The sequence below is a fragment of the Apium graveolens genome, chromosome 4, assembly GCF_009905375.1.
Source record: "Apium graveolens cultivar Ventura chromosome 4, ASM990537v1, whole genome shotgun sequence".
NCBI lineage: Eukaryota > Viridiplantae > Streptophyta > Magnoliopsida > Apiales > Apiaceae > Apium > Apium graveolens.
Window position 1 is genome coordinate 72133552 of NC_133650.1, and position 24174 is coordinate 72157725.

The 24174-nt window shown below is 34.0% G+C and overlaps 1 protein-coding gene across 1 annotated transcript; it reads left to right on the forward strand.

Annotated features, from left to right (window-relative positions):
* Positions 1 to 24066, forward strand: LOC141718054 (peptide deformylase 1B, chloroplastic/mitochondrial). The gene is made up of 6 exons (XM_074520403.1): positions 1 to 274; positions 439 to 577; positions 3093 to 3285; positions 16816 to 16926; positions 17903 to 17965; positions 23600 to 24066. Exons 1-6 carry the CDS (start codon positions 52 to 54, stop codon positions 23699 to 23701), a joined length of 831 nt encoding a protein of 276 aa, XP_074376504.1. The 5' UTR covers positions 1 to 51; the 3' UTR covers positions 23702 to 24066.
* Positions 24067 to 24174: the final 108 nt, after the last annotated feature.

Below are 24174 nucleotides of genomic sequence, written 5' to 3' on the forward strand. Positions count from 1 at the left end.
GATAAAACATAGCGCGAGGTGGGAGACTATTGGTTGGAATTTGTGTTAGTAATGGCGGCCTCTACTGCTACTTACCTTCACTCCTCTTCATCGTCTTTTCCATTTCTCTTTCGCCGGCATATTCTTCTCCGGCGTCACTTCCGACAACTTCACCGTTTCACTTCAACTTCCGGTAACTCCATATTTCCTTCAAAACAGTTCAAACTTCCCGGCGCGTCGGTCTACGCTCAGGCCAAACGCTCTTTATCCACAAAAGACGTCGAAGTCGCTTCTGGTTAGCATTTACAATTAAATTTTTTATATAATATATTAATATATACTATGCTCCTTTTTTATGAATTTTGTATCTGTTTAACATTAATTTTGTAGAGTTGTGGTGAATTAAGATTAGGTAATGGATGTTTGTTGATGTTATTGTTTGTTTTGTGTTTTAATTAGCTGATGACCTTTATTTCGAGTCGCCTCTCGAAATTGTGGAATATCCGGATCCTATACTAAGAGCGAAAAATAAGAGAATTGATACTTTTGATGATAACTTGAAGAATTTAGTAGATGAAATGTTCGACATAATGTACAAGTGAGTTTCCGTTTCCGTCTCGTTTTACCATAGTGCTTTTGATAATGCCGGATGTTGGGATTATAGTTGATGTGATGATTAGTTTTATGCATGTGATGGTAGACTTGGGTAGTAATTGAGATATGTAGATATGTAGCCACATGGAAGTATATGCCATTTTTAGGCATTTTAAAAAAACATGTGAATGAGGTGCTTAGTGTTACATTCTATTTTTAACTTGTGATTTTCTCATAATCGTTTAACATGTTATAGAAGTAGCTCTGTGTCATACCCCTGCATAGAATAGAGACTATTGATAAAATCACATCATTCTCTTTGCAATATCTATGTCATTCACTTTGCAAAAAGTCTTTAGCTGGTAAAATATTTGATTATATGACTTTTTAAATGTAACTATTTGGCACACTTTCTAAAGCGCAGACTGTAATCTATAGCATGTGTATTGTTGGTTGTGGGATTAAATGTATTAATATAAACATATGCTACTATACAAGTGCAAAAATGAGGGATTCTTCTCTAGTAATACATGCAAAGTAATGGTTGTGCTTACTTAAACAGCAATGCTACGTTTGGCTGGAAGGGCTGAATGAGATAGTAGTGGGGAGTATAAGCTTCCCATTTCGTTTAGATTTGTGCATCATATGATTCACATTGCATGAACTTTGCTATATTTAAGCCATTTCATCCTATTCTCTTATGCAACATTTAGTCACAAAGGAATGGAACAAGCTTAACAATGGAACTAATTAAAATGTACGAACAAAATACTTTGTAGAAGAGAAGGATGATAGAGAGAGGAGCAAACATATTTCATTTCTAACAACCAAACAAATCGTTAAAGTATACCCTTCACAAACTTCAAGTTATTCTTATTTTTAAGAATATTCTCTACTTTCATCTTATCTTCATTGTCCTTACATTAATATCTAATTTAACGTCTCTATTTTTTCCAATCTACTTCAATGAGTATTGGAGAAACTTCTGATTAATAACACAAAATATTGACTAATACATCCTTCAGTATTATTTTCATTTATACACCCTTAATAATCACTAGTATTAACCTAAGTTATCCGGACTCGGGTACGGGTGTGTAAGGTGCGGATCCAAGTGTAAGACTCTTAGTTTTTAAAAATTTAGGATTCGTAGATGTGGATCCAAAATCGGACACAGGTGCGAGAATTTGGCATATAATCTTCACATACGAGAAATTACACCTACTTTTTATACATTATATTTGTATATTCGTGTCTTCTACCACATAAAGTAAACAAATACATAACTTTTTATGTCATATGGATAACATGAAATTAGTAATCTATAGACATCCCTTTCTAGAATTAAGAGTATTAAGTTGCTGTGAGGCATTGTAAATCATTTTGAGCTAGATTCTTAAGGTCAAAGTGTCCGGTTTCCACCTGAAGGATCCAATCCCATACCCACACCCATGTCATGTCCGATGGACACGGATATGAGGGCATACTTAAAGAGTCCGGGTAACTTAGGTATTAACCCTTAATGAAATACCGGGTATTACTTTGTGTTGCAAATACAACCACCATCCACTTCAGCTAATCGAGCAGTCTCATAATTTAGTTAAAAAAATTGAAGTAAATCTCAAAAGAGTTGTGACATGAAGTCACAAATTAAGATACACCACACAATTACAAACAAAATAGAAAGACACGAGTTTATTGCAAGTTTGTTAGCACTTGTATAACAAGCTGAAGATCCATGGGATTGAATGACGGTAGCTCAACAACCAAAGTAGTAATGAAAAAAGATTGAATAGAGGCTCTGTTGGCATTCCTTTTTCTAATCCTACAAATAGTTTTTCCAAGCCTCACCCCCATTGCTTTTTTTTCAATTTGGTGTGGTAGTCAACCATACTAGGTCTTTCTAACTACTTGATTTATATGGAGCGTTAATGTATGACGGTGTTGAGAAAAAGGTTTAAAGAATAACTAAAAAGGATACAAATTGTTATCTTATTTAACTGCTATATAGTATATTCCTTTTAATTTACTTAATATAACTAAAATTCTAATTAATTGCAATTAGTATGTCCTTGACTGGTGATATTTATACCAAAAAAATTAATTTATTCATTTTTTGTCCGCATCAAGTGTAGATTTGTGGCTATTATATTAAATCTGGGTAGTTTCGTAAACATAGCTACTGAGCAAAATGGACAAATTGATAGCCAACTTTAAAACAATCTTACACCAGTCACCAGTAATGTGTTTACGTTGCTACTAGTTAGTTACCAACTTACCATGATTCCTAATGTCCAGCCTCTAAGAACCTTTTGGTTTTATATCTCAGCCTTTGCATTTTCCCACCCACATTCAAAATATAGTTGGTCGAGATAGGTAACTGAATTTAATAACAACGATTTGCTGTATTGCGAATTTTTCAAATTTTCTGATAACTGAACTGTCTACTTTCTATGCTTATTTAAATTGCTACTATCTACAGGAGTGTGAACAAATCTTGTTGGCTTCCTTTTTCACAGAACTGATGGCATTGGTCTATCAGCACCCCAAGTTGGTCTGAATGTTCAACTCATGGTGTTTAATCCAGTGGGAGAACGTGGTGAAGGAGAAGAGATTGTTCTAGTAAATCCACGAGTCACCAAATATTCAAAGAAGATGGTTTTGTTTGACGAGGGCTGCTTGTCATTTCCAGGAATTTATGCAGAAGTTAAGGTAGTAGATAACATATTATTCATTTATAAATTCATATATCTTTGGTTTTAAGTTGTGTACAAGTTGACTCTAATTTCGGGATTTCATTGATCTTACGACGGTGTTGGCCTTTGTTGTTGTTATTGAGATACTGACTAAATGCAATTGCTTGGGCTAAATAGTATCTACACTAGCAGATGCATCGGGGTTCCTGGTTTCCCTTAAAATTTTAATCATTAAAGTTGGTATGAATATAATTTTGACAAGTTTTAAATCGAAAAAATGAGTACAGATATATTTAAATATTATTAGAATCTAAAAAATTATGGACAATCAAATCAATAGTATATATAATCTTGGTGCCTACTTGTGACGTCATAAGTCTGTAGTTACAAACCTAACTCAAATGTTCTGTCTTAAAAATCACATCACATACCACAACCTAAATAAACAAATCGTGAAACCTTGGGTTTAAAAAAAAAATCCTATATTGACAAACAAAATCTAACAGATACATCTACCAACTAAAATTTTTACTCCCTGAACACATATTTAGAGGCATGTATTTGGTATTTATTGTGATTTAAGTGATTTAAATGATACCCTATTGATATCCATAAACTAAGTGATATTTGGTATGTACTTCCCCCAATTTGATAACTAACCCTATCCCTTTGGTTAGGTGAGGTGATGCTATTTGTAGCATAGAACAGTGATTGAATTCTCTTTGCTTAAATATTAAATCTTTACTTGAACTGTGAATCATCATGTTTTCTTATTTTATCTTTGTTACTACAATATATGTTCTTATTACTTGGACAAGTTTTTTAATAATTCTTTGTTAGTATTTAAATATTTCTTTGAGCATTTAAATAATTTTAACTAATATAATAATAGGAATCTTCTGACAAATGTGTGTGTGTGTGTATATACATATATACATATACATATATATATATATATTAATTAAGTACCAAATACAAATTATTTAAGTAACATTATTATGTTGATTACATAAATTGCCTATTATTACGAGCTAGACTCAATTTTGCTGTAAAATTAAATAAATTTTGCTGTGAAATTAAAATGTACTATTTACTTGGATAATTCGTCTCTGCCTCTTGTTGAAATCGAGAAATAAGAAACGAAATATAGTAATTCAACACAGTATTTAATAATAAATGATAAATTACTGAAGGTGACATGATATTATATATCTATACATTTAATAGTAACTTGTTATAAGTTTGAAAACAAGATTCGAGATCCAGGATGATGCAAATTCAAGGAAGTATGGAAAAACATATTCAAGAAGACATAAGAAGGTTCCGGAAAATTATTAAGAAGGTTCCAGAAAATAATTGAGTATTTAAGGAGTCTTAAAGTCTAAGTAAATTAGTCAAACAAGTCTAGAAGTCTCTTAGGAGTTTGAAGGTCCCTTGAACTTAATATTTTGAATGTTATTCAGCTAGAATGTTCCAAAGAGGGCTATAAATTCTTGTACTCAGATTTGTTGAGGCAGATTCGAAGGAATTTAGTTTTATTACGTTTCTTGGGTGTGAGACCTAAGTAATCTAGGTGTGAGGCCTAGCTTATTCTCTTTTTCTTATATTAAATCAGTTCATCTTCACTCATTGTTCCATTATTTACTTTTAAGTTGTTCTGCATAAAAGTTCAAAGCGCCGAACTTAAGATCCTGCATAAAAAATGATGCAAATTCAAGGAAGTATGGAAAAACATATTCAAGAAGACAGAAGAAGGTTCCGGAAAATAAATAAGAAGGTTCCAGAAAACAATTAAGTAATTAAGGAGTCTTGAAGTCTAAGTAAATTAGTCAAACAAGTCTAGAAGTCTCTTAGGAGTTTAAAGGTCCCTTGAACTTAGTATTTTGAATGTTCTTCGGCTATAAATTCTTGTACTTAAATTTGTTTGAGGCAGATTGGAATGAATTAAGTTTTATTATTTTTTTTTGATGTGAGACCTAAGTAATCTAGGTGTGAGGCCTAGCCTATTCTCTTTTTCTTTCATTAAATCAATTCATCTTCACTCATTGTTCCATTATTTGCTTTTAAGTAGTTCTGCATAAAAGTTCAAAGTGCTGAACTTAAGATCCTGCATCAGAAATGATGCAAATTCAAGGAAGTATGGAAAAACATATTCAAGAAGACAGAAGAAGGTTCCGGAAAGTAATTAAGAACGTTCAAGAAATTAATTAAGTAATTAAGGAGTCTTAAAGTCTAAGTAAATTAGTCAAACAAGTCTAGAAGCCTCTTAGGAGTTTGAAGGTCCCTTGAACTTAATATTTTGAATGTTATTCAGCTAGAATAGTTCCAAAAAGGGCTAGAAATTCTTGTACTAAGATTGGAATGAATTAAGTTTTATTACTTTTCTTGGCCGTGAGACCTAAGTAATCTAGGTGTGAGGCCCAGCTTATTCTCTTTTTCTTCCATTAAATCAGTTCATCTTCACTTATTATTCTATTATTTGTTTTTAAGTTCTGCATAAAAGTTCAAAGTGCTGAACTTAAGATTCTGCATTAGATTGGTATCAAAGAAAGGCAGCTTCTATGATGATACGCACGGGACGTTCATTCGGAGACCGACTTACAGATGCTAAACGAGATCAGGTGCTGATTCAAATGATGGGAAGCCTTAATGTTTTAAATCAACGGATTGAAAACATTGATGCCAGAGTTAAGCAGATTGAAACAAAGACAAATCCAATCGTGGAAACTCCTGAAGGAGAGTCCTGTGGTGCAAACAATGGCGGTAACAAACAGCCAAATGAAGAAGAAAATGCGAGGCGTGAATCGCTGAATAATGGGCTCCCATAGATGCAGCAGCCACAACCTCGAAACTTCAACAGAGGCCCATATGCACCTTATGACACAGCCGGGGATATCACAAAGGTGAGAATTGATGAACTGGACTTTGACAGAAGATTTAACGCCACCAACTTTGTCGATTAGGTTTTTGCAATTGAAGAATACTTTGACTGGTATGACATGTCTAATGAGTGATGTGTGACGTTCGCCAAAATGAAGTTGTTTAATCTTGCAAAGGTCTGATGGAATGGTGTTGAAGTAGACATGTTGAGATTGGGGCTACCTCCAATAGCGACATGGCAGGATATGAAGGCGAGGTTACGGGAAAAGTACATGCCACAAAACTATGAAGATAGGCTATGTGAACAACTTGTTAATTTGAAGCAAGGAACGACGACGGTAGCCGAGTACATGCAAAAGTTCGATGAACTAAAAACACGAAGTCAGATTGTTGAAGATCCATGCCATAGCTAGGCAAGATTTACATCTGGTCTCAGATTTGAAATCAGAAAAGAAATGTTGAGATATACTCATTACAGTGTGGAAAATCATTTCCAGACTGCACTTGATTTGGAGGAATATATAAATATGACAACTTTTAAATGTTCTGCTCAGATGAAAGAGCCGGTAGCAAGAAAGTTTAATGTCACCAATCTTGTATCGAAGCCACAGTACACAACAAATAAGAAATGAGGGAGAGGAAAGGGTGTGGACAATAGTGATCGTTGTTTCAGATGTGAAGGCAAGGGACATAAGGCTTATCAATGTCCCACCGGGAACAATCTGCATATAGTTGTTTCAGAAGAAGAGCCAAAAGAAAACGAAATGGCTGAAAATGAAAATGGTGAAGAAACTCCCCAATTTCAATGCCGATGACTTGGCTGATTCTGACGAAAAAAACCGTTTGAAAATGGTTGTTCGGCGCATACTTGCTGCTCCAAAAGTTGAGGCAGATTGAAGGACAACAATATTTCAAACGCTAGTAACTTGTAAAAATGAGTTATTTAAGCTAGTGATTGATAGCGGAAGCTGCATGAATGTGATTTCAGTATCGGTTGTGGAACGACTAGAACTTCCTACAGAGCCACATCCTCAGCCCTATCATGTTGCTTGGATCGATAATACATCTATTCAGGTAAGTAAACGCTGCCTATTTCCAATAATTTGTGGTTATAAAGATTCTATTCATTGTGATGTTGTACTCATGAATGTGATGCACATTTTACTTGGACGTCCATGGCTATTTGATTATGATGTATATCATTGTGGCAAGGTGAATACCTTTCATTTTTATGGGAAAGTAATAAAATTACACTTTATCCTAAAAGCTCCGAGAAACTGAAGAAAATAAATCAAATTCTGCAGTTAATAAATCAAATCAGCGATCTAAAAGGGAGAAGAAGGTCCTTCAATTGCTAACAAAGAAGAAGTTCTTGCACGAAAGCAACGAGAGTTATTTATGGAATGGTGATACAGTGAGTAAATCAGGATGAAGATTCAACAGCCAAGAAATGACCAAGTGAAATAAAAACATTGTTGGAAGACTTTTCTGATATTGCTCCCTACGAACTACTTGATGTTTACCTCCGATGCGCGGTATACAACATGCAATTGATCTTGTCCTGGCGTGCAACTTCCAAATCTTCCGGCCTACCGAATGAATCCTTCTGAACATGCCGAACTAAAGAAACAGGTGGAAGGCCTCTTGTCAAATGTCAAAAGGATTCATTAGAGAAAGCCTAAGTCCATGTGCGGTCCCGGCTCTTTTAACACCAAAGAAAGATGAAAGTCGGCGCATGTGTGTAGATAGCCGTGCAATAAACAAAATTACCTATTAAGTATCACTTTCCAATACCGTAGCTCGATGATTTGCTTGATATGATTGCAGGTGCTACTATATTTACAAAAGTGGATTTAAGGAGTGGCTACCATCAAATCCAGATATGGCCCGGAGATGAATTGAAGACTGCATTTAAAACCAAAAATCGGCTTTATGAATGATTGGTCTTGCCATTTGGGTTATGCAATGCCTCTCGCACATTTATGAGGATAATGACACAAATACTTCAACCTTTTATTGGTAAATTTCTGGTCGTGTATTTTGACAATATTTTAATATATAGCAAGACCAAAGTGGAGCATCTCTCTCATCTAAGACGAGTTTTACGTGTTTTACGACAAGAGAAACTCTACATCGACATGAAAAGGTGTTCTTTTATGACAATCATTGTTGTATTTTTGGGATTTATTGTATCTTCTGAAGGCGTGGCACTAGATCCAAAGAAAGTGGCAGCCATTGTCAATTGGCCAGTTGCACAATCATTACATGAGACAAGGAGTTTTCATGGTTTAGTAACCTTTTATCGGCTTTTTATTAAAAAATTCAGCACTATAATGGCTCCAATTACAGATTATATGAAGAAAGGGAAATTTAAGTGAACATTGGTAGCTTCCAACGCATTTACGAAGATTAAGGACTGCATGACTCAAGCTCCGATTCTAAGGCTGCCAGATTTTTCAATGGTGTTCGAAGTTGCATGTGATGCTTCACATGTAGGAGGAATTGGAGGAATACTCAGCTAAGGACATTCGGTAGCATTTTTTAATGAAAAGCTTAATCAAGCTAAGCTAAAATACACTAACTACGAGAAAGAATTTTATGCATTAGTACAAGCACTTCGATATTGGCGTCACTATCTTATCCATAAGGAGTTTGTGCTATACTCTGATCATGAAGCTCTTAAACATCTTAACAGTCAAAAGAAGATGAACCAGAAGCATGGGAAGTGGATATAGTTCTTGCGAGAATATGCTTTTGTCATAAACATAAAGCTGGGGTGGAGAATAAGGCGACCGATACTTTTAGTCGGGTAATTTATATCATATGAATACATTATCTATCAAGGTAGTAAGCTTTGGAAGGCTTCAGGAGGACTATCTGTCATGTAAAGATTTTCAAGTTGTTTATTCCAGCATGACTACCGCACAACGGGTTCACTCTACTTTCTCTTTACGAGATAGTTATTTATTCAAAGGGCATCGTCTTGGTTTACCATCTACTTCAGTTCGTGAACAAATTATTTGGGAGTTACATGGTCGGGGTCATTTTGGAAGGGACAAAACAGTTGCCATGGTTGAAAGATTTTTTTGGCCACGATTAAAAGATGATGTCGCTGCTGTTGTTTCTCAATGTCGCATTTGTCAAATGGCCAAAGGGAAAAAGAATAATTCAGGATTATACATGCCTCTTCGTACTCCTCACAAGCCTTGGCAAGACTTAAGCATGGATTTCATACTTGGCTTACCTAAAACAACTCGAGGACATGACTCAATCTTTGTGGTTGTAGACCGATTCTCAAAGATGGCGCATTTCATTCCATGTTCAAAGACACTAGACGCGGTTCACATTGCAAAGTTATTTTTTAAGGAGATTGTTTGACTACACAGTCTGCCAAAGATTGTAGTATTAGACCGGGATGTGAAATTTACAAGCTATTTTTGGCGAACATTGTGGAGATTGATGAATACACAATTGAAATTTTCTTCTGCCTCACCCTCAAACAAATGGGCAGACAGAAGTTGTCAATAGGAGTTTGGGGAATCTACTACGTTGCTTGGTTGAAAATAGATTTGGCAATGGCTGAGTTCGGGTACAATAGTGACAAGAATATTGGTAGGGAAAAAGTATCTCTCCCATTGTTGGAGAGTCCTCATTATATAACAATATACAAGCTGAATTATCTCCTGAAATGCAGCTAATTTGCAGATTTCAGCCTTTACAACAGTTCTATACTCTAAATATGGAAGGTAACCAAATATGTTAATACACCTAATATATCTCAATCTAATTAGGGACAACTAATACAACTAACATACAGCTAATACATTTGACACCCTCCCTCAAATTGATGCTGCTGGTAAATCTTCAAGCATCAATTTGCTAACAAGAAAGTTGTGGCGCTGACGTGACATCGATTTGGTAAAAATATCAGCAATCTGTAGAGTGGTGGAGATATGTGGGAGAGTAATAACCAGGTGGTTATAAGCCTCACGAATAGAATGACAGTCAACCTCAATGTGTTTTGTACGTTCGTGGTAAACAGGGTTGGCTGCAATCTGAATGGCGCTAGTGTTATCAGCATGTAATGGAGTTGGCTGGGCTTGAGAGAATCCAAGTTCTGCAAGGAGCCCACGTAGCCAAATAATTTCAGAACAAGCGGCAGACATGGTACGATATTCTGCTTCTGTAGACGACTTCGATACACGATTCTGCTTTTTGCATTTCCATGAAATAAGAGCATCTCCAAGAAACATACACCAACCAGTAATAGACTTTCTAGTATCAGGGCATCCAGCCCAATCTGCATCACTGTACGCTTGAAGTTTGAGTGAAGAACCAACGGGGAAGAACAGGCCACGACTAGGAGTTCCAAGGATATACCGGATGATTCGTTTGACAGCTGATAGGTGGAAGTGCCGAGGACATTGCATGAACTTACTTACTATATGTACAGCGTAAGAGATATCCGGTCGAGTAATGGTAAGATATATAAGGCTGCCAACTAGCTTCCGGTAAAAAGTAGGATCAGAAAGTAGCTCTCCTTCTTCTCTGCTATATTTGACATTAATTTCCATTGGGGTTTCAACAGAAATAGAGCCCTTGAGTCCGGCTAATTCAACCAAATCTTGAACATACTTGTGTTGATTCAAGAAGATACCTCGTGGTCGATAATGTACCTCTAATCCCAAGAAATAATGGAGCTGACCAAGATCTTTCATTTGGAAAGTGGAACGTAGCAGATTTTTAAGACAATCAATGGCTTGTATATCAGAACCAGTGACAAGGATATCATCCACGTAGACAAGAAGCATAACTATCCCCGCACTTGTCTTTTTCAGGAAAAGGGAGGAGTCATATTTACTTTGCGTATATGAAAAACTCAGTAGAGTGGATTTGAACTTTTCAAACCAGATTCTAGGTGCCTGCTTTAAACCATATAAAGAGCGCTTCAGTTTGCAAACATGATTAGGTGAGATAGGCATACCGTTGGGAAGTGTTATATAAACTTCTTCCTTGAGGTCACCGTGTAAGAAAGCGTTCTTCACATCCTTTTGAGACAATTTCCATGATTGAGACGCAGCAAGGGCTAGTATGGTTCGCACGGTGGTCATTTTAGCTACCGGTGCAAACGTCTCTTCGTAATCTATGCCGTACTCTTGTCTATTTCCAAGCACTACTAGTCGAGCCTTATACCTCTCAACGGAACCATCTGGATGAAGTTTTACTGAGAACACAAACTTGCTGCCCAGAGGTTTCACGGATTTGGGACGCGCTACAACATCCCATGTTTGGTTTTCTTCAAGTGCAAGAAGCTCAGTTTCAATAGCTTCCCTCCAACATTCATGCTTCATTGCCTGTTTATATGATTTGGGAATAGGGATGGTTGATACAGTAGCTGTTAATGATACAGGATTAGTAAAACCATACCTATCTGGAGGCTGGCTCACTCGTGTGCTATGTCTACGAGTGGCAGGTGCAGCAGCTTGAACGGGATCAGTAGTAAGGGAATCATTTTGAGGGGGTGGAGAAGCTTGAACATGATCAGCCGCAAAGGAATCAGTGTGTGGAGGTGGATTGGCTTGAATTGGATTTGAAGTTGGAGTTTCTAGTATAGTATTCTGGTTTGGCATGACTTTAGTGCGCCGTTGATACACCAAAAGTGGTTTAGGAGATGGATGTTCAGATTCAAATGACACTGGAATGGATAAAGAATCTGCAGAAGAGTTAGTAAATAGAGGTACAACTGAAGATAACGGAGAATGATGATCAGAATGATGATCATTGTAGGTAGAGAAAAAAGGTTGGTTTTCCAGAAAAACTACATTTCTCGAAACTCGAGTTCGTCGTAAATTAGGATCATAACAGAGAAATCCTTTCTGGTGTAGAGCATATCCTAAGAAAGCACATTTTGTTGACTGGGCTGTGAGTTTTGTGCGTTCATGTGGAGGAAGGTGAACATAACATACACATCCAAAATTACGAAGACCTGAATAATCTGGAGTGCGACCAAACAACCGAGTGAAAGGTGAAACGTGATTTAAGGATGGTGAGGGTAATCTATTTATGAGGTACACTGCAGTGGAGAGAGCTTCACACCAGAACCTAGAGGGCACAAATGATTCCAACAAAAGAGTACGAACAACATCGAGAAGATGGCGGTTTTTTCTTTCAGCTATCCCATTTTGTTGGGGAGTTGAAGGACAAGACCTTTGAGAGATTATACCATTGGCTTGTAAATACTCTTGAAACAAATGAGCCGTATATTCACCCCCATTATCTGAGCGAAGAATTTTGATTTTTGTATCGAATTGAGTTTGAATATATGCATGAAAGATCTTGAAGGCTGAGAGCACTTCAGATTTAGAACGAAGCAAATATATCCAAGTAAAACGACTATAATCGTCAATAAATGTGACAAAGTACTTATACTTAGCATGAGAAACAACCGGTGACATACCCCAAACATCACTATGTATTAAATCAAAACGTTGAGTTACATCAGAAATATGAATGGGAAATGGTAAAGTTTTGCTTTTTCCAAGTTTACAAGAATTGCAATCAAACTGGACAGAACTAAGAGAAGATATTTTTTTATTCCCAAGTACACCAGATTTCAGCAAACCACGAAGAACGTTATTATTGGGGTGTCCTAGACGCTTATGCCATGCATGGTAATCAATACAGGCAGAATTACAAGAAACAATAGGAAACGAGCGACATGGTGAAGGAAATTGTATAGGAAAGAGACGCTCAACTTTAGGCCCCCTCGTGATCACCCTCCCTGACTGCTGATCCTGCACAATACAACCAGATTTTGAAAATGTTACTTTGCAATTATTTTCTACCAATTGACCGACAGAAATAAGGTTAATGGTAAGGGCAGGAGAGACAAAGACATCGGTTAGAGAGGAAGAAATATCACCAATTGCTGTGATAGGTAAATGATTTCCATCTGCAGTACTGATTTCAAGATTTCCGCAATATTTACTTATATTTGTAAGAAAATCAGCATTATTGGTCATATGATTAGAAGCTGCAGAATCAAAGTACCAAGTAGGTGATTTGAGAGTAGATTTACCAGAAATTCCTAGAGTAGAAAATGCTGAAATGATCATTTGCTGAATCATTTCAGGTGTCACGGGTTGGACAGGAGCTATATCATTCCGTGTCGTATGTCCAGTATTCAACATACCTCCGGTACTCGAGGATCCAACCATAGCTGTGTAGGCGGTCTCAGATTTCTTTGGTGGACGAATAGGACATTCCTTGATTATATGTCCATCTTTCTTACAATAATTGCAAAATTTTTTGGAACAGTTTGAAGCATAATGTCCAAAACCTTTGCAAGAGAAACACTGAACATTACGCATATCCCTGCCTCTTAGTTTACCTTGTGTTGCATATGCCAGATGAACTAACTCAGATTTCTGTTTTTTCAAGGTGTCTTGAGTGAGAAGACGTTGTTCCTCCCGCAGCAGATCATTAAGACATGTATCCAGAGAAGGAAGAGGATCTCGATTCATAAGGTTTGACCTAGTAGCTTCAAACTCAGACCGTAATTTCATAAGAAACTGATCTCTTTTAGTAGTTTCATGTACATCTTGAACCGACTTAAGACCTTCAGCCGATACAGAAGCATAGACAATATCCGTGTATTCAACCCATAGGTTCATGAATGAAGAATAAAAATCAGAAATTGACAGACCATCTTGTTGAAGTTTGCCTATGTCATGTTCTAGTTGAAAGCGACGAGCAGTGTTCTGCTGACTATATATCTTCTTGAGATAAGCCCACATCTCAGCTGAAGTTTTAAAAGGCCGTAAGTTCAATATAATGTTGGGATCGACAGATCCTAGCAGCCAACCCATGATCTGTGCATCTTTAGTTTCCCACTTAGCATATCCAGCCTTGTCTTTTTCTTTGTCAGGAGCAAGAGTGGTGCCACTAACATAACCCCATAAATCCTTACCTTTGACAAAGATCTGAAAGTGAAATGCCCATGCTGAATAATTTTTGCCATTAAGGCGAACCAAGAGAGTGTCATACTTGTCTAAAGACATGATTCTGAGAGAATGATGAAGAGTAACCAGGAACAAGAAACTTTATCAAGATACAAGAACGAAGAGAAAGAATTGATCAGAAACAAGAGGAAATCAGAATTGTAGCTCTGATACCATGACAAGAATATTGGTAGGGAAAAAGTATCTCTCCCATTGTTGGAGAGTCCTCATTATATAACAATATACAAGCTGAATTATCTCCTGAAATGCAGCTAATTTGCAAATTTCAGCCTTTACAACAGTTCTATACTCTAAATATGGAAGGTAACCAAATATGTTAATACACCTAATATATCTCAATCTAATTAGGGACAACTAATACAACTAACATACAGCTAATACATTTGACAAATAGTCCTGTCATGTCAGCCGAACTACAGGCCGCAGTCCTTTTGAGACTGTGCTAGGTATGCAACCTAAACACCAATTGATCTGGCCCCTTTACCTCTATCGGGCCGACGCAGTGCGGATGCAAAAGCTTTTGCTGCACATATTTAGCAAATTCATGCAGATGTTCTTAACAAAATTCTACCAGTAATGCTAAGTACAAAACTCAAGCAAATTTGCATCGTAAAAATTCTGAATTTAAGGTTGGAGATCAGGTTATGGTGCGCATTCGGCCCAAACACTTTTCAGATAGCAAATTTAGAAAGCTGCAATCCAGACGCGTTGGACCATATACAATCATAATTCAAATGCTTACGTTCTAGATCTTCCAGCTGTCATGGGAATTAGCAACATCTTCAATGTTGAAGACTTGGCTATTTACCACGGACATAGTGACTCTTCAAAATTTATTCTGCCACTTCGTCTGCCTCCTGCTTCAAATGTTCGTGATGAAATTGAAGATATAGTGGATACAACTGTTTTTTTTACTCGGAATAGCGGCTATCAAAAATATTTGGTCAAATGGAGGGAGAAACCATGGTCTTGCTGTACTTGGATCTTTGATGAAGATTTTCAACATCTAGATCCTGATCTTTAGGAGCTGAGTTTTTCCAAGCCGGGGAGAAATGATGCAAATTCAAGGAAGTATGGAAAAACATATTCAAGAAGACAAAAGAAGGTTCCGAAAAATAATTAAGAAGGTTCCAGGAAATAATTAAGTAGTTAAGGAGTCTTAAAGTCTAAGTAAATTAGTCAAACAAGTCTAGAAGTCTCTTAGGAGTCTGAAGGTCCCTTGAACTTAATATTTTGAATGTTATTCAGCTAGAATAGTTCCAAAGAGGGCTATAAATTCTTGTACTCAGATTTGTTTGAGGCATATTAGAATGAATTAAGTTTTATTACATTTCTTGGGTGTGAGACCTAAGTAATCTAGTTGTGTGGCCTAGCTTATTCTCTTTTTCTTCCATTAAATCAGTTCATCTTCACTCATTGTTCCATTATTCGCTTTTAAGTTGTTCTGCATAAAAGTTCAAAGCGCTGAACTTAAGATCCTGCATCACACGACTGCGTTTATGTTATGTGATTCCCAAGTACATCACCGTGTATTTGCCACATGTTTGGTGAATATATATGATAAACTCATATATGTTTAATGGACGTGCTATTCGGTAATACCAGTTCTAACTACATTATATGCAAATATTTCATATGCATAATTAGCAAAGTGGTGCTGAAGGGTAAAAGGACAGAAGATTTGACTAGTATTGCTGCAGGTCAAATCAACGTCTTCTAAGTCGATATGTTATACTTATACCAAACCCAGTATCTTAATTTAACTTTGAGGTTGTAATTTACTTCAAAATTTGTAACTATACTTGGGAACATGAAGTATATAATTTTTCATTTACATTTAGTTGATTTGGCCTCTTAAAAGAGAGTTGTTACTGTTATTGCTATTAACATGTTTGACATTGCTTCTTACTCTCTTTTATTCTGTTATTACTTTTCTTTGTCCTCCTTTATCTATTTTCAAGTTAAATGTAACCATAGACGCGTGTCGAGAGCACTTGTGACCAGAACACTAGTCACTAATCTCTAGGTCAAGGACAGGACCTTATATCGTTTTCTTAGTTTGACGCTAGTGTTAACTGTTAACGGTTTTAGTTTTCATCATGTTAATCCCATTGTGCAGTAGTACCACAGTCCATCTTTACTAATGATTATGTTAGTCTTATAACTTTATTTATAATTTGTTTGCCCATTTGTGCTTTGTATATTGATTCACTCTTCCAGTTGTCATGGTAGTACAAATGTTTGATTTAAGCACATAACCAAAGGAGACTATTTAAGCTGAGGTCGAACATCTCATCAAAAAATTGCATAAATACACCTAATCATTGTTAAACTTTTTGAAGTTCTCTTGTCCTCTTTGCAAGTAATCCCTGAATTATCATCGTTTATGTTCAACTCCAAGTCAAAAAACAAAAACAGAAAAAAAAAATTACCATAGGCCACATTATTTTCCTCTTCTCTGGCCAAGTTGCGGAATCCCTACAACCTATACACGAAAAGGTGTAATCTACATGTCTGCAACACTGCAGCTCATCAGAGCTATTATTAACGTACTATCAAGTTCAATTGTAACTAGAAAGTAAGTTTATGTTAGCTTTTATCAGAAGCTTTGTTTATGAATGTTTGATTTGATTTTAACCTTGCAGAGACCAGAATCTGTAAAAATCGATGCACGAGATGTTACTGGGGTCAGGTTTTCTTTTAGCCTGTCAGAGCTTCCTGCCAGAGTCTTCCAGCATGAGTTTGACCATTTGCAGGTTTTTCTTTCCCTCTTAACTCTGTAGTTATCAATGAATCAATATATTGCATACCGGAACTTAGGCTGAGTAGCAGTATTGCATCAGATATCAAGGACTTAAAACATAGCACCAAAGGCAAGAAGAAGAACATAAGTATGGTTAATGCAATATATTCTATCTTGCAAGCACATATGAACGTAGTCCCATCAGTTTCCATATGGGGGTTGTAAGCTTTGAATGAGAGAATATTACTAATAACTAAATAGTTCCTCGATGGGTAAAATATCAAATTGATCACGGAAGTGAAAACCAGATCACTTTGTTAACTTATCTCAACGGGTATCATTTGAATCACTAAATTGGTCCAAAAATCAATTGGTAAGCTTTAAATTTAAAAAATACGTATAAATATATTTAATAATTACTAAATTCCGATGAATATGGACAATCAAATTATATGTAAAATTATCTTCCCGGGTGGTATCGTTCCAAAAAACAAAAGCTTTACCATTTTTTATATATATTTTAAATTGAATCAAATAAAAATTACAATAACATTAAAAATAAATGACAAACAAATTTCTTAAAATCCAAATATATTATCTCAAATGCTAGAATTTACAACTTTTCATTTGGTTGGTAGCATTTAAAAATAATAAGTAAAACTCAACAAAAGACTATTTTTACTTCCCGAGCACATATTTAGGCATACATGTTTGATATTTATTATGATTTTGGTGATTCAAATGATACCTGTTGAGATCAGTGAACAAAGCGAAATCTAGTCACCGATTCAGCCACCAATTTGATATTAAACCTTATTCTTGACTAGTTTAACTCCTTATAAATAGAAATTGCGTGTCTATTTTATGGATTGTGTTGTCTCAACCTTTAATGAGAAATTGTTTGATTGTCAATACACTAGAGACCAATATACTTTACGATCAATTAAATTTATGATATATCACTTATTAAATCTCTCCCAAATTCGTAGGGAGTACTTTTCTTTGACAGAATGACGAATGAAGTACTTGACCGTGTGCGCCCACAGTTACAGGTGATAAACTTACTGTCGTTACATGTACCCTTATGTCATGTTTTTGAATGTGCAGGAATGATAGTCCCATGTAAAATTGCTAAAATAAACACGAATTAACACGTACAACCGAAAGCTTTCTTTAATTCGAACAAAAAATTTGTTCTTTAAGACTTTAACAAGTAGTCCATGATCATAAATAAGGACATGCATACGCAGAAGCTAAAGATGGAATTTAAACTATTCAGAAAAATACACGGTAACAAACACATATTATATACACTTTTTACGTAATATTGAATATTCACACCATTCATTAGGAAAAAAATTCTACGACTAACAAGTTCTAGTAAGATGTACTAGGTAGGCAAGAATACACAGCATATTTCCATACAAAAAAATACATAAATCGGCAATTTTGTTAGTTGTTGGCTGTCAATGAATTGCTTCGTGCCAACTGCCAACCTCTATTGTGACATGGTTTGGTACGTTTTAATTTATGTTGACTAGAATTAACAACCCTGACTTCGAAGGTAAGCTAAATCTGGTCAATCCCTTCTCAAAAGCTCATTAAAGGTGCTCGGTGCTTCCCTTCTTTTATCTCTTATCTCTTGAGCATCACTTCCTAAAAGTGGCATGACTTTTTCAAATTAAAGAGACTCGGTACTTGGTACTCTCTCTTTCCATATGAGTCACTTTAACTTTTTGTACACACTTTATGTGATATTATCTAGTATTTATTTTAATTGGTTCTATTTTCTTGAAGAATTATACTTAAATATTATCATTAGCATGAGAAATGTCATAGCAATCTATCTATTAATATATATTAAGCCAACATAGAAGGGCAAAAAGTACCATTTTAATAGTGGTCAAATTACCAATATACCCTTATTTACCCAATAGTTACAAAAAACCACAAAAAGTTTAATTTAGAAAAATATTAGTTGGTTTTGGGAATCGAACTCAACACCTCGAACTATAACGTGAAACTCTCAACCACTTATGCTAGACATTCACTGTGAACACAAATGAAATTAATTATCAATATTCACAAGTACCCCACATTCGATTAATTTCCCATTTAATTTTCTTATAATTTATTTTGTAAGGCATAAAATTTGTTTACTCAAGTACCTCAAAATCATTTTTTTAACGGTTTTTTTCTCAAATTTAACCATATTGAAGAACACCTCGAAAAATAAGCAGATACAGATAATATTATAAAATGACTAAGATTATATCAATATCTTTTATAATAAAGATGTATTTAATTACATTAAGTATATAATGACGCAAAAATTATATCCTACTAAATAACAAATTGTTAAGGTGCTCGGTGAATATTCAACATAGATCTACAAGTTCTTTTTTGATAAAAAATAGTGTGAATTAAGGTTGTTTGGGTTGAAAATATTTTATAATCAGATTAACCGAGATGAAATTTGTGTTTTTGACTATATATTAAATATACCTTAAATAATTAGATAAATTTATATGCATAATCAAAATAATATAATATAGTCAAGTTAAAATTATGATAATGTATAAAAATAATTGGATCAAAACGTATAGTTAAAATAACATATATTTGCATGAATAAGACTATACACACTTATACAATACAATTAAAATGTACAGTGCCCGGTGAAGAAGTTTTGTATCATGTTAAAGGAAACCTTGATTAGGGATCGATTATTGGATCACATGTTCAATCTAATTCATAAATATTCAATTACAAAATCATTTCAAATATATGAAAAAAAATATAGACCTGTTAAGATCATTTCAAATTTCGAGTAATTAATATATATAATATTAAAATTGGTATAATTAAAATTGAGTTGTATTTTTTGAATGTTGATGTAATTAGAGTCGGCAATATCGTACACAACACGATAACACGACACGAAAACAACACGAAAATATCGGGTTTGATTTTATTTTTTCGGTATACGAACACGAAAATACACGAACACGAAATTACACGAATCATTATAGTGTTGGTTTTGGTTTTACCCACGGGTGACACGATGCGAAATGAAAGTACACAAAAAAAAAATAATAAATAAATATACATATATACATATATATCATACAAAAATAAATCAAAACTAATTTCCAATTTACTTTTACAAAAGTATGGAACACACTCGTTACTTGTTGACCAAATTGAGACTGTATTTTAAAACACGTATATAGCTTTTTAGGGTTTTTGTTTCTTCACTTTTTCTCCCCTCTTTGAGTCTGCCGCTTTTTTTCTTTCTTGCTTGCCGACTTCTTCACTTTCAAACTAATCTACTTTGGAATCTATTGCAAATAGCAACTCGATAATCATTCATGAATCTACTTTCAGGTCTACTATATTATGGTTAGCTGAATGGCTTTAATCATTAAACTTTAGCTGTTTTGGTAAATAGAAATCACAATAGTCCCCACCTGAGTCCTAACATAATTGTGTTCACGGTGAACATTGTAAACTGGTGGTGGTTTGAAAATATAGTACTCCTTCAAAGAGACAGAGAACCATCTTTTAAATATGGGTACAGTTTCGTTTCGTTTTCGTGTACTTACACGAAAAGTACACGAAATTTTTCGTGTTTTTCGTTTCGTTTCGCTTCGACATGAAAAGTTCGTTTCGTGTTTCGTTTCACGGTTTTGGTACACGAATTTTTTTTCACTTCGTTCAAAAATTACTATGTATGTACACGAAATACGAAGGTACACGAAATAAGAGTACACGACACGACACGAATTGCCGGTCTAGATGTAATCATACTGACTTTTTAATTATTGTTACAAGTTAAAAATTATTTTTTTAAAAAGAATATGAAATTATTTATTATAACAAGCTGATAAAAATAAATCTGTAACAAAAAATTTAAACTAAAAATTTAATCACAATTAATAATATAAAATAAAATAAATTAAAATTTTAGGGCAAAGAAAGTCACCAAAATGGCTATGAAGTTACCTTTTAACCCTTGTATATTTAAAAATTACAAAGGTATCATTTTTTATGCAAAATGAGCTTTAAAAATCTTAATATTTAAATCACAATTTCCCTTTGATCCAATTTTTATATTAACTTTTATGTAAATAAAATATTAGTTTATATTATTATATGACTCAATTTTGTTTATGTTTTGTAATATTATGTATAACTATCTATAATTATATGTTTACTATGTATAACTATGTATTTAGTTACGATCTCGGTCGAATGAACAAACCCGACCCTCTTTTGGTAGATTAAACGGCTTAAAAAGTAAATACGTGGTTGGATTAAAATAAATTAAATTAAATTAAAAGGACTGGTTAGGCTTTTATGTTTTTTCAACCAACCTAACTCGATTAATATTTCAAATTTTGTTCGATTATTTAATATGTATTTATATTTTATATCTAATAATAAACTGCACATTATATTATACTTTTATTTGTAGTTTTATAATTACATATTATATTATGCGTACACATATTACTTACAATGTAATCTACATTACTAAAATTATATTGTTACACAAAAATATTAGAAATTATATTATAAATTGTAAGTCTTTTAATTTGTCATGCTTACAATAATATTTAAATTTTGTAAACTTATTGAACTCATTCAAGCCAGGCCAACACAAACCGAAAAACGATGAATAGTGTTCGGTTATTAGTTTATATTTCATTGGTTGGTTTGAAAATTTTCAAATTATATCAATTAGGTCTGAATTTAAGAATGCTTTCGATCTGGACAGGCCAAACTCATCAGTGGACAGTTGATACATATTTACGCAATTATAAATTAATCAATCACACACTACATTTACAAAACATTTATAATTTTAACTTTTTTAGACTACGTGATATCGTAGAAAGCGGGAATCGGAGTTAATCGGTGCGAACACTGTTTAAGGATTAATTAGATTATTGGAAATTGATTGGAATAATTAAGCGGATACTAACCTAAATTTTTAGCTAATGAAGTATTATGAAAACAAGTATCTATAAATACATATTCTCAATATTTTTTAAAATTATTATATCATTATATTATATTATATTTATGTAAAACAGAAGACGATGGCGGTGAGATAGCGCCTCTCATATCATTTCAATCTATTTTTAGAATTTTCTCAAATTTTTATATTATTATATAGTAAAAATATTAAATTCATTATTAACTAATAAATTAATAATTTTAAGATATTAGATTTGTGAATAACAAAAGAGCGACTCATTGGAATAAACATGTTTAACGAGAGAACGGTTTTCTAAACTTCTTGATTTATTATATTTATTTATTATTCAATATTTTAGAATGACCAAGATCATATAAGAAGTACAAAAAGAACGAAATATTATTTAAGAACGCCGCTGCGAAGCTTGGCTTATTAAACTAGTTTTATATCTTAAAATGAGTAACTTATAACTTAAAATGAATAAGTGGCTTATAAGCAATAAGTTGATTAATATTTATGAGTTATACAAGTGTACAAGTGTTTGGATAATTTTAATTATAAGTCGGAATTTTTTTAATGAACTAAATAAATAATTTTTAAATACAATTATCTTAATTCGTGAATTTTAAATTAGAAAAATATTTAAAAACATATATTTTAAAGTAAAGTTAATAAAAAAATGAAATATCTAAATAAGTCGAAAAAATATGTCATTACTAACATAATATTTAACTTATTAGCTTATAAGTTGTAAACTCAACTTATAAGTTGAGTCGACAAACACTCGTCGATAAGTTGTTACGGGCTTATTAGTCAATAAGGCACTTAAATTATGTTGCCAAACAGGCCCACTGTTATTTCGTTAAAATCACGCAAGTTCACATACTTCCATGTTCTTATCAAATAAAATATTGTGTCGAAAATTACTATAAAAATTTAAGAGAAATTTGAAATATTGTCCTTTACCGTGTTTCTAATTACGAAATTATTTTAATGTACGTATAGGTTCGTTCGAGAAAATATTTTAGTTATAAACAAACTCGTGCCTCACACGGGATTTTACGCTAGTTATCATTAGTAAAGGAGGGAGCAAGGACAAGGAGCAAGTTTTTATTAAATTCCTTGCACCTATGTTTAAGATAAAAAAATATGGTCCAGTGTACAATATGATTTCAGGCCCTAACAAAGACTTATTATAGGTTTTGAAATGCAAAAGAAGTTGGAATCTCTTTATCTGAAACAACATCTCTAGTCAAGTACGTAATGTGTGTGAACATAATTTTAAAGTGTTGGATGACCTTGTTTTACAGTTGCAAGAAAAGAGTCTAGTTTATTGGTATAAGATAACAGCAAACAGGAATAGACGTTTCAGATGGCTTATTTTAAATCATGTTAAAGTGATGGAGCATTTGGTGAAGCTCCACTGCATACAAGGCACTGTGCACTCCCTTTTACCAGAAGATACATAGCTGCATGTTCAAGTTCTCATAAAATGACCCCCTTGATGTCCAACCTTAAGACATAGTTTTTCAAGTATTACTGGGATTGTTTGAGGTTTTGATACATATTGGAGGTTTTTTTTAAAGAGGCTTAAATATATATAAATTTTCTCTTGAAATAATTTAATTTCATTGAAGTGTTTCTTACACAAACACAGTTATGAAACAAAATAGTTGACTTCTTGCTGCCTAATTGATGACAGGCATTGGAAAAGAAGTATGAGGATAAGACAGGACAACCAAGCCCTGAAAGGATAGATACTTTCAAAGTAGAAAAGGTGCCTGTCGGATTTGGAACTCGTTAGGCGTCTTCCATAAAGTATCAGGTGAAAAAGTGCTTCATCCGAAGTTTTGCAAAGAACACAATGCTAGCTGAAGTTTGTGGGGACCGTGCTGCCTTTATATTGCTTGTAAGATTTTGCTTGACAACATTATTTGTATGATGGAACTGCAGACTCTGTAGATGGTTAATTGCTGTCTGTCAATGATATGTAACATTCTATATATTAGAGTTCAAACTATAGGATATAGGTTTCTTCTTTGCAAAATATTTAATGCATTTCACACTTCTCAGTTCTGATAGATTGGTATAGTTCTGTAGCATTGTATTTGGCTTGTGAAAACTTTTTTTTTTTTTATTTGAAAGGGGCATCATTTACTGAAACTGTCAATTTTGGTTTATATATGCCATTTTTATTTCTCATTTGATCAGCTTCAGATCCTCATTGTCATGTCAAGTTTTACCAGACATCCCTATGAATGCGTTGTTGGAAATTGG

Excerpts from the sequence above, each read along its gene's own strand:
- LOC141718054 (XM_074520403.1), top strand. The coding sequence starts at position 52 with ATGGCGGCCTCTACTGCTACTTACCTTCACTCCTCTTCATCGTCTTTT. Across the intron at positions 275-438 it reads AGACGTCGAAGTCGCTTCTG|CTGATGACCTTTATTTCGAG; the intron begins GTTAGCATTTAC and ends TGTTTTAATTAG. Across the intron at positions 3,286-16,815 it reads GAATTTATGCAGAAGTTAAG|AGACCAGAATCTGTAAAAAT; the intron begins GTAGTAGATAAC and ends TTAACCTTGCAG.